The sequence below is a fragment of the Hemicordylus capensis genome, chromosome 1 (assembly GCF_027244095.1).
Source record: "Hemicordylus capensis ecotype Gifberg chromosome 1, rHemCap1.1.pri, whole genome shotgun sequence".
Taxonomy (NCBI): Eukaryota; Metazoa; Chordata; class Lepidosauria; order Squamata; family Cordylidae; genus Hemicordylus; species Hemicordylus capensis.
Genome location: NC_069657.1, coordinates 63237860 through 63248240, shown reverse-complemented (window position 1 = coordinate 63248240; position 10381 = coordinate 63237860). Strand labels below are relative to the sequence as shown.

Here is a 10381-nt window from a genome sequence, read left to right as displayed (position 1 = left end):
AGATTATATATAGGCCAACACAACAACTTTCCAATAAAGGTTTTTGAGAACTGCCCCCTACTAGCTCGATACATATTGAAGAAACAAAGCGTGCGTTATAGATAAAAATTCTTCACTACATGTAATACGTGCACTGGAGACAACTGCTTTGGAGACACATATATCCAGCGAACTCGTTCAGCTAATAGGTTACGCGTCTGAATCGGATAACTTTTTTTTTTTTTTTTTTTTTTGAGATTATGGGAGTCTCGTAGTCAGCCTCGGATCGGCAACCCCGGGTCTAAAACACCTGCAACCATCACGCAGTTATGTTGAAAACGGACACGCCCCTGACTGAGTTTTGCAGGCTATCCGTCTGCATACATATACGTCGTGCTTGTAAAGGTAGCGTGTCGTCAAGTCGATTTCGACTCCTGGCGCCCACAGAGCCCTGTGGTTGTCTTTGGTAGAATACAGGAGGGGTTTACCATTGCCTCCTCCTGCACAGTATGAGATAATGCCTTTCAGCATCTTCCGATATGGCTGCTGCCCGATATAGTAGCAGCGGGGATTTGAACCGGCAACTTTCTGTTTGTTAAGCATTGTTGACAACAACTGTTGTCAAATGTTAGTCAAGCATTTCCCCCACTGCACCACTCGCGCTTGTACCTAACTATAAACGGAGAGAGCCTAAATAAAGCAGGAAACATGGAGCACATGTTACTCTATTCTTTTCCTAACTCCGCATACTTCGGACTCACTTTGTTTAAAAAAAAAAAAAAAAGCGGGGTGGTGGCAATGGCGGCGGCAGGGATACGACGAGTCTATTAAGAAGGTGTAGCGATGGTGCTACAAAGGGGCTGGGAATATTGTGTGCGGGAGAAACCATTCGGCGAGGTGGGAGGAAGGGGGAAATGGACGAGACCAAACACGGCCCCAGGGAGGAGGAACAGGAGAGCGTGGCTAGGGGTGCCCTTGCGGAGGAAGCGAGTAGAACCGAGTGAGGGCGCGTGCGCGGGAGCAACATGGCCGCGCCGGTGGGCTCCGTGGTGGGCTCTGTGCAGGGGCCGCAGCTGGGGCCGCCGTCCAAGAAAATCGTGGCTCCTACAGTGTCGCAGATCAACGCGGAGTTCGTGACGCAGGTGAGGCTCCTTCCCCGCTTCTTCAGACAGCGCCTCTGCTCTTTCCTTGGCAGGGCCGCTGGAGAAGCGCTCTCGGAGCGGGCCTAGTGGGCGGTTCTTCTGCTTGGGGCTGCCCCCGATTCAGTTCACCTTTGAGGCGTTCCTAGGAGGAGCCCGGCTGGGCCAGACTCGGGGTCCCACAGCAGCCAGCCAGGTGTCTCTGGGCAGCCCGCCCGCTAGCGGCATGTGGAGGCTTATAGCGGTTGCATGCTGCCTCTGAACAAGGAGGTTGCATTCGCTTTCATGGCTAACTCTGATGAGACGGCAGGCAACTTGGCCGATATTTATCTATATCCATGTAAACCGCTTTGGAAACTTTTGTTTAAAAGTGGTATTTAAATATTTGTCGTATTCGTATTTTATTTGTGGCCAAGCACCATTGTTCCCTCTTAACAGGGATTTCCAGATGTTGTTGACTACAACTCCCATAACCCCCAGCCAAAGGCCATTGCAGCTGGGGATGCTGGAACTTGTAATCAGTAACATCTGGGAGTCCCTGTTAGAGGGAACACTGCCAAGCACTGGTCCTCCCTGTCATCAGCGTCAAAAGTATGTTGGTTATAATGACCATGATGTACCCATGATCTGTTCCTCCAACTCTGCATATAGTAACTAAAATATTATTATTAGATCTGGGTGCAGTGGTGGACATGCTAAAGAAAATGATCTGTTGATCATCATTGCTTCTGGCTGCAATAAGCTCCCTTGCATCATAGTATATAACTGAATGATTTCTTGTTTTGCCTGTTGAGGAAATAAATGGCTGGGGTGTTGACAGGTCATCACATTGAAAGGGGTGCATCCTGAGTGTAGCTGTACAGGTAATCATCTTCACATTTCATCTCTGAGAAAGACTTGATGCTATGTATTGCAAACATGTACACCCAAAATACATATTGTTGTGCTCCTTCCTGGTTTCTTGATTTGCTTTGACTAGATACTCTGAAAATAATGGGGGATAACGGTTTCCCCTAATTAGACCCAGAGCTTAGGCCCAGTTTTCCATGAAGAAAAACAATCTCCTTCCAGTGCTAGTATGTATATTTATATACTGCTTTTTAACAAAAGTTCTCAAAATGGTTTACAAAGAAAAATAAATGAAGATGCTTCCTTGTCCTCAAAGAGCTCACAATCTAAGGGCTCACAATTCCACCCTAATCTGGGGTTCAGAGCCTGTTATATATATTTGTTTACAAGACCATATTTAAACAATTGATATTTCCCCCCCAAAATAACCCCTGAAGAGTCAGTATTCTCTTGCTGTGCCTGGGGACAAGTAAAAGGTAAAGTTGTGCCGTCGAGTCGGCATCGACTCCTGGAAACCACAGAGCCCTGTGGTTTTCTTTGGTTGAATTCAGGAGGGGTTTACCATTGCCTTCTCCTGCACAGTATGAGATGATGCCTTTCAGCATCTTCCTATATCGCTGCTGCCCGATATAGATGTTTCCCATAGTCTGGGAAACATACCAGCATTGGATTCGAACCAGCAACCTTTTGCTCCATAGGCAAGTTACTTCCCCATTAAGTGGCTCTGGGAGAGGTACCAACAGGATAAGAGAGGATCAGGCTTTTACTTTATTGTAGAGAAAACTTGAATACAGAGACTCTTCACTATTGATGCTGCCTGTGTATTGTGCCATGTAAGCATTGGTAGCTTTTACAAGTGAAAAAATCACATGCAAATCAGCCCCCCCATCTTTTTAGAGGATACAATGCAGCTTTTTCCACATGGAAGTTGGGGTGCAGAGACTCCAGCTGTGCCAGGTCAGGACTTCCTATTTCACCCATTGGGACATCTGGTGGTTCCTCCATATGAGAAGCAGAGTGGCTTCCTAATCTCTGACAAGAAAGATGGAGGTGGAGAGGTGTAGACAGCAGTGTTCCCTCTAAGGCGTGCGTGCATACACTTACACTTTTTTGATGTCCACTGTCGTGTATGATACCCCTGTAAGGGAGAGGAGTGTGCCAGCCGGGAACATATGCTTGATCCCAGTTTGGCCTCTCGCCCAGCAAAGTGAACACTTCTGGTTCTGGGTTGTGCCAGGCCAGAGATTGTCCAGACAAGTAAAAAATAAAGAAGTTGAAGGGTGATTTTCTCTCCTAATATCTCTTTTATTGCAAGAATCAAAAAGAATAACAGGAGTAACAATCAAATATTGACCTAAGGTCAGGGCACACACTTGAGTCAAGGTCTTCAGTTGCAAAAGGACAGTAGCAGGAACAAAGTAAAGCAAAAAGAACAAATGTAAAAAGCAAGCCTCAAAATAAAATGCTCTTTGCCCCTGAGGGCCTGCTAAAACAGCTTTCCAAGTTGACTTCTCTGTCCTAGGTGTTTCCTTTCCAATCCATGTTAGTAACCACTCAGGTCTTTTCTCATTTGCTCTGAGAACACTGTCCAGTAGGCGTGTGTCCGAACCGGTCCAGCGGCCATTCTATAGAATGGCCGAACTGCCGGACCGGTTCTGCCCTGGTTGGTCCGGGTCCGGGTGGGGGGGTATTGCTTTAAGGGCGGGAGGGCTTGTTTACCCCTCCCGCGCCTCTTTGCCCCCGCCAGTGGCCGTAATCTACTGTAAAATTGGGGCGCTGGAAACCAGCCGCCCCCGCCGCTTCCGCCGCGCCCCCCCCACGAGCAAATTAGAGATAAAAAAGGCTACTGCCTACAAGGAAAGGCTACTGCCGCCCTGCCGCCCCCCCACCCGCCACCCGCCACCCCCCCCACGAGTGCTCACCAAGTTAGAAGAACTTAGAGAGGAGCTCGCGAACAGAGCTCCTCTCTTATCGAAGCCTCCGGCCCAACTGGGGCCTTGGGCCCGTGCGCATGCGCACTAGAGCTCTTTATCCTATAGAGCTTTTGCCGGAGGCCCGGTCTACCCGCCGGGAAGAAGCCCGGCCTTTCCTTGTAGCCTTTCCTTGTAGGCAGTAGCCTTTTTTATCTCTAATTTGCTCGTGGGGGGGGGGGGCGTGGCGGAAGCGGCGGCGGCTGGGGCGGCTGGTTTCCAGCGCCCCAATTTTACAGTAGATTACGGCCACTGGCGGGGGCAAAGAGGCACGGGAGGGGTAAACAAGCCCTCCCCGCCCTAAAAGATAGGCTCCCCTTTGGTGCTGGTCCGGACTGCTCCGGACCATGCACATCACTACTGTCCAGGCCTCTGATAATCAGTTGGATGAGCACCCCCCCACACACCAATTTAAAACAAGCCGGTGATTTCATTCTCAAGCCCCAAGCTCTGCCTTGTTTTGACTGGAGGCGAAGGCCATGTGCAGAGTGCACAACAAGAGGTGATTCTGCTGTCTTCTGTTCTCAGAAAAAACAGGGCTGTGAATAAGCAGCACAATATGGTTTTTTCCTGAGCCAAAATGGCTCTGCTCAGGCCCCTTTTCAATTTAAGTTCAGACACCCACCGAAAATTGAGTGCTGGCCATAACACCACTCAGTTAATTTTAGATCCTGCTCAGGTTGAATTGGGAAGGCCCCACTGAGTGCATGTGTGCACACTGCCTTGATAATGCCGCCCAGTAAAAAACTTACTCTGCACACATGATTTTTTTTTTTAGATAAAACATAGGTAGGCAGCCTAGTCTTCTCCCTGGCCCCATCGCTTGACAGTTTTTCCTCCCATGCCAGAACTTCCATGCATTATCTGTCCTTTATGTGGAAAAATCAATATTGTATTCCAGGAGTAGTCCATTACTGAGCAAATATGCATTGTTTTGTAAGTTTGCCTTACAAATTAGGTTGAACTAGGAATCTCCTGTATTTCTGTTTAGGTACAAAAAACCAGCTCCGTACAAACTTTGCCTGCAAACTACATGCCCAGAGGGGATTATTTGATGGTGCAACTGGTAATGACCCAGAAAAGAGTTGCTAAACTCTTAATAGTTATTCATTTTGTTCATTTGGGACCTTTTGTAAACTTCTCAGAGACAGAAGTTTGGGGCAGCATACAAATTTGATAAATAAAATAAAATTACAGCACTGTAATCCTCAGAGTTTGAAAGGCTTGGTGGGTATTATAATTGCATAAATATAATTACTTGGTTATCACTGTTAGATAGCAGGCCATGTGTTCTGGTTATATATTTTAATAAAATTGCATTTTATCTTACAGTTGGCTAATAAGTACTGGGCACCACATGTCAAGAAGAAGCTACCTTTTGAGTCAAAGGTAACTGCTGAAGTTGTCGTTTTGTAACTCTTATTTCAATTTGATAGTCAATACTAGAAATTAGTGGGAAATTGTTCTAATTAGTTTGTATTGGAAACATTGGCCTTGAATCCTTCCATGGCTTATTTGTGCAGTTTTAAACTATTTTGATGGCACTATTTAATTTTTATCCTGGCTGCTTAGAAGTATGAATATTTGTTAAAGCCATCAGGTCCTTTTGATTTCGGGGTGGGGGATATGCTAATGTTGCTAATTTTAACTGCTGGAATTCTTTGCAAAGGCATATTACTAGGAAAGGGGAAAACCAGTCTTAGTGTATTTCTAAATCACTCTTCTTCTTGTGTAGGTTATCGAAGATGTGTACGGAAAAGAAATTGTCAAGTCAAAGTATGTGTTCTCTGTTTATTTTATTATTGTTAAAATCCATAACACCGAATAGTGACCTTAAGCCTTTTGATACATACTGTCAAACAATAGAGCCAGTGTAGTGTAGTGTTTAGAGTGTTGGACTAGGACCAGGGAGACCTGAGCTCAAATCCTCATTCAGTCATGAAACTCACTGGGTGACTCTGGGCCAGTCACGTATCTCTCAGCCTAACCTACCTCACAGGGTTGTTGTTAGGATAAACATAACCTCTGGGCTCCTTGGAGGAAGAGTAGGATATAAATGTGTAAAACAAAACACACAACTTAATGAGGCTATTCTCACGATTGCAGAAAATCAGGCTAGCCTCCGCTAGCCCGATTTTCTGCAATCGTGGGAACCACCGGGCTCGGTGGTTCTCGGTGGGTAACCCGCTCAAGTACCCCTCCCCTAAAACTGGGTTTGCAGAGCGAGTGCTCTGCAAACCCAGTTTGTTTAATTGTGAGTAGCCACGGCGCAGCTCCTCACTGTGGCTACTCACGAGGAGACCCCCGGGGGGGAGGCGAAAAACCACCTCCCAGCTCCAGGGGTCTCACCAGCATACCCTGCGTGCTCGTGCAGGGTATGCTGGAGCTTCTGGGGACCAATCGGCCCCTGCTCTCCCCCAGCCCCCGCTGGCTCTGTCACGGAGCCGGGAATCGTGTGGGCGGCCGATCCGGCTGCCCAGGGCTCCTGCTTGACACTGTGCAGGGAGAGCGGGTTTAGCCCGCTCTCCCTGCTCAGCTCACCAAACCGGGTCTCAATGATCATGAGACCCGGCTCATTATGAGCTATCCTTATAGATGCATTTTAGACTTTTGACATAATGAGGACATTATTCACTGTATTCTGGCCTATATTCTGGCATAGTTGTGACTTGAATTGATTTGTGGTGTTCAAATGTTTTCCTGTTTACTAGTCAGTTCCTAATGGATTATTTGAAAAAGCACTTTCCTTTCTTATGGAACGAGAAGGTTTGGGAATCTTTCTGTTGTCATCCCTTCCAAACTAGTATGTGGCATCATTGTGCCATGCAGTATGGGTAGAAGGCATTCTTGAGAGTGCAAAGCCTTGTCCTTGAGTGGGTACTGTGCTTCTGCAGGGCAAGAGGGATATTCGTGCTGGTTGCAATGCTGCATAAGGCAGATAGTGAGGTCTGCATATTGTGAGTCACTTTAGATTGCTTCAGCATCCATCAGTCATTTGCATATGTGAATGAGTTATCACGAATAGAACTTGTATAATTTTACCACAGATCTCTGTCAGCTGCAACCAGTGACTTAATGTAGATGTTCAATAGCATGGGAGACAAAATTGAACAATTAACCCAAGAGCCATGGAGCTGACAAAGGTGTCCCAGCACCATCACCTGGCTCTGCACACCAGATAAGAGCCTAACCACTGGAGCATAGTGTCTCCAGTTCTCAATAAAGACAGACAATGGATTAGCATTGATGATATCATCAAAAGCTGTTGAGTGGTCCAAGAGAATCATCAGACCTCCCAATGCAATTGATCTGCCAGAGAGCAACTAAGGATGTCAACATGTTTTTTAAAAGGATTTGAATGGGTCTAGATCATCTGAAGGGTTGTCTCATAGCCACTGTTCCCTCTAAGGTGTGCGCATGCTCACAAGTTTTCTGATGTCTGCTCAGTTAATTTTAGATCCTGCTCATGTTGAATCAGGAAGGCCCCATTCTGAATGCAGGTGTACACACACTGCCTTGATACTGCCGTCCAGGAACAAAACTCATTCCGCACAGAGATGAAAAAAATTAGAGGGACCACTGCCCATAGCTGCCTTCTTCAAAGCAGCTGGGACAAAGTGGTCCCACTCTTGATAAGGTGTTTACAACTTCCTGGACCTATCCAGTTGCTCCCCTACAGCAGACTATTATTGACCAAGAATGGCAATGGGATTGTCTTCACCTTTCAAAGAATCCTGTTGGCATCCTCTGGCTGCAATAACTGGAATTCATCTAAGCAGTAGCAGCAAGAAACTGAATACAAATAATTCAGTGATGGATTGTGTACAGCTCAGATGTTGTTATCGGTTGCCAGCCTTTTGGGTCTAAACAGCTTACTCGGAGGAAAAGAGAAAATGTCCAAAGGGGCAGAAAAATAATAATTGAAACTTAGAAAGGCTGGTACAAATGCTTCAGGGAAGGGAAATAATGATTTTGGAATGCTCAGGTGTATACATTATGTGGGAGCATCATGCATTACCTGCCTTATTTACAATCCAGTCCAGAGACTTCCTGATCCATCTTCTGGGTGCTTGGGTATAGCAACAACTGTCTCAGTGTGGTGTACAAAATGACATGCCAGGGTTGCAGGAGTGATGCAAATATAAGAGTTTAGGATAAAAGTGCCAATCTCTCCTGGGGCAGGATTAAATTAAAAGATGACTGTGCTTGAAAATGCAACCTGTGGAAAAATGTTTTGGATGAGAGTCAAGTTTAATCAATTTTTTTCTTCCTTTGATTTCAGATTTGCCATTCGAAAAATAATGCTTTTAGAATTTAGGTAAGTGTATTTGGAGCAAGAGATGTTTTTAAAGAGAGCCTGTGATTATAGAGAGAGCTGGCATGGTGTCGAGGCTGAGTGCAAGTTGGGGTCTTGTGTTCAAACCTCTCCTTAGTTTTGAACTTGCTAAGTGATTTTTAAAAACCACTGTTTTTAAAACAGTGTCTCAGCCCTTCACTCCTTATCTTCAGCATGGGAATAATAATTGGAGGCTACTGTAGTTTCCTGAATCCAAGACTAGTTTCCCCCCAAGTTCTTTGATGTTAGAAACTGGGAAGGCTGTCTTAAATTCAGAGTTCTCTTCTTTTCAGGTAAATACAGGTGTGCCTTGTATTTCACTTGTATTTTTAAAAGGGGTCATCTTAAATCCAGTCATCTTGTATTCGGGTAATTATGCTACCTTGCAGGGCACTAAGCTGTGGTCGGAAGAACTGCTGAGATAATCTGCATGAAGCCCTTTGAGCAGTCTTAATTTTTTGTACACATTTTTATTAGACTCAAATGCAGCACAGAAGCCCAGTTTTGCAAATTATTGTAATTCATTCCTTCACTTGCCTGTATCCTAAAGTAAGCAATATTTATTATTATTTATTTATTTAAAATCTTTATACCCCGCCCCTCCTGTACACTACTTCTCAGAGTGGCTCACAACAATAAAATAGATACAATATACAATAAAATTAAGAAAATTAACCAAATTGAGTAAACAAGTTAAAAGTCAGGTTAAAAACCAAAGAACGTACCACTAAAGATGGAACACTTAAAATCCTTCTTTAAAAGGTGTGTCTTTAGTTGTTTAAAAACACTGAGGGAGGCATACAACTGAATCTGCAGGAATTATAACATTATGACATTGTTTAAACTTTTTAAATTATAAATTTATGAATATATACATAATGCAAAACCAAGAAATGATGGGGGGAGAAAAGAGTTGAATACATAAACATTATTCTTAAGTCTGTTGTTTAATTGTAACCTCCAGCTCCCTTAGAAGGCACATCTCTGAAGCTCTAGTGAAAATTCTGTTTTAGCCTACTTTTTGTTGCTATCAACAGTAATGAATCTGAGCATAAACTCTGGAGTGTGTTATATAGTTCTGTTGAAGCCTTTTTTTGGTTAGTGGGCCTGTGGTGAATAATCCTATGTAGTGGTCTGTTTATCCCTTACCAATTACATAGGAGCATTTCTCACCCTCTATTGGAAGAAATGGTGAAGGGGAATTGCCAAGATATTTAGATGCACCAAAATAAACTTTGATGTTTGGAGTGTAGAGATGCTCAAAGTGGGCTAGATGTTGGGCTTTTGGGTGGGGTGGGGCTTGGGGAAACTGAATCTGTAAGACAGTAGAAAGAACTGCCCTGCATGGAGCATATTTATAATTTAATGGGAGAAATCCAGAACTGTCCATTAAAAGTTAAGCTGTTATTTGCTGGACCAGCCCACCAGTAGTTTTTTTCTGTAAACCAAACTTTGATCTGTCTAGGAGACCCTTTCTTTTTGATCTGTCATGATCTCCAAGATCAGCTTCAAGAGCACTCTTGAGGTACTAGCCTTTGTGCACCAAATTTCAATTAGTGATGTGCATGGAACCGGTAGGGGCCAGTTTGAAGGCGAGGGTGGGACAACTTTGAGAGTGGGGGAGGGTGCACCTACCCTCCCCCCGCTGGCGCTTGGTTTGTAAAGACTCCATCGGGGTGGCAGCATACCTCCCTGCCGCCCTGTTCCCTCCGTGGCCAGAAGTGCCGGGAGTGTGCGAGCAAGTGCAACGTGCACACGCCCGCCTCCGAACAGCCTGGTGTTCAAACCTGTTTGGAGGCCCGTAAAAGGGCTTCCAAACAGGTTCATGCACAACCCTAATTTCAATAGCTGTGATGCCTTTTCTGAAGACTTGCCAGAGTGGTTAATTGGGAACATTGCACAATCATTTTTGTTGGGCTGATGGAGGGACATTTAGAGGGCTGCACAAAATATGATGGGGGCTTCTCCATGTACTTGGGAACACTATACAGCAGTAGGCATGTTGGCATATGGGGCACAACTAACTGGTGTAGCCCCACTTCACTCCCCCTCTCTGCATTCAAGGGTAATGTCTGTATAGGGTTTTACTTAGTGTACGCCATGTATAA

At 45.1% G+C, this 10381-nt stretch overlaps 1 protein-coding gene across 2 annotated transcripts in view; it reads left to right on the top strand.

Annotated features, from left to right (window-relative positions):
• The first annotated feature begins 924 nt into the window (after positions 1-924).
• The window catches only part of AQR (aquarius intron-binding spliceosomal factor), an 88062-nt gene continuing 78605 nt past the window's right edge, over positions 925-10381 (top strand). For both annotated transcript variants that reach the window (XM_053273402.1, XM_053273393.1), the window contains exons 1-4: positions 925-1121; positions 5270-5326; positions 5673-5713; positions 8220-8255. In XM_053273402.1, coding sequence (XP_053129377.1) covers positions 1005-1121; positions 5270-5326; positions 5673-5713; positions 8220-8255 — 251 coding nt within the window. In that variant the 5' untranslated portion in view covers positions 925-1004. The remainder of the gene's footprint in view (positions 1122-5269; positions 5327-5672; positions 5714-8219; positions 8256-10381) is intronic.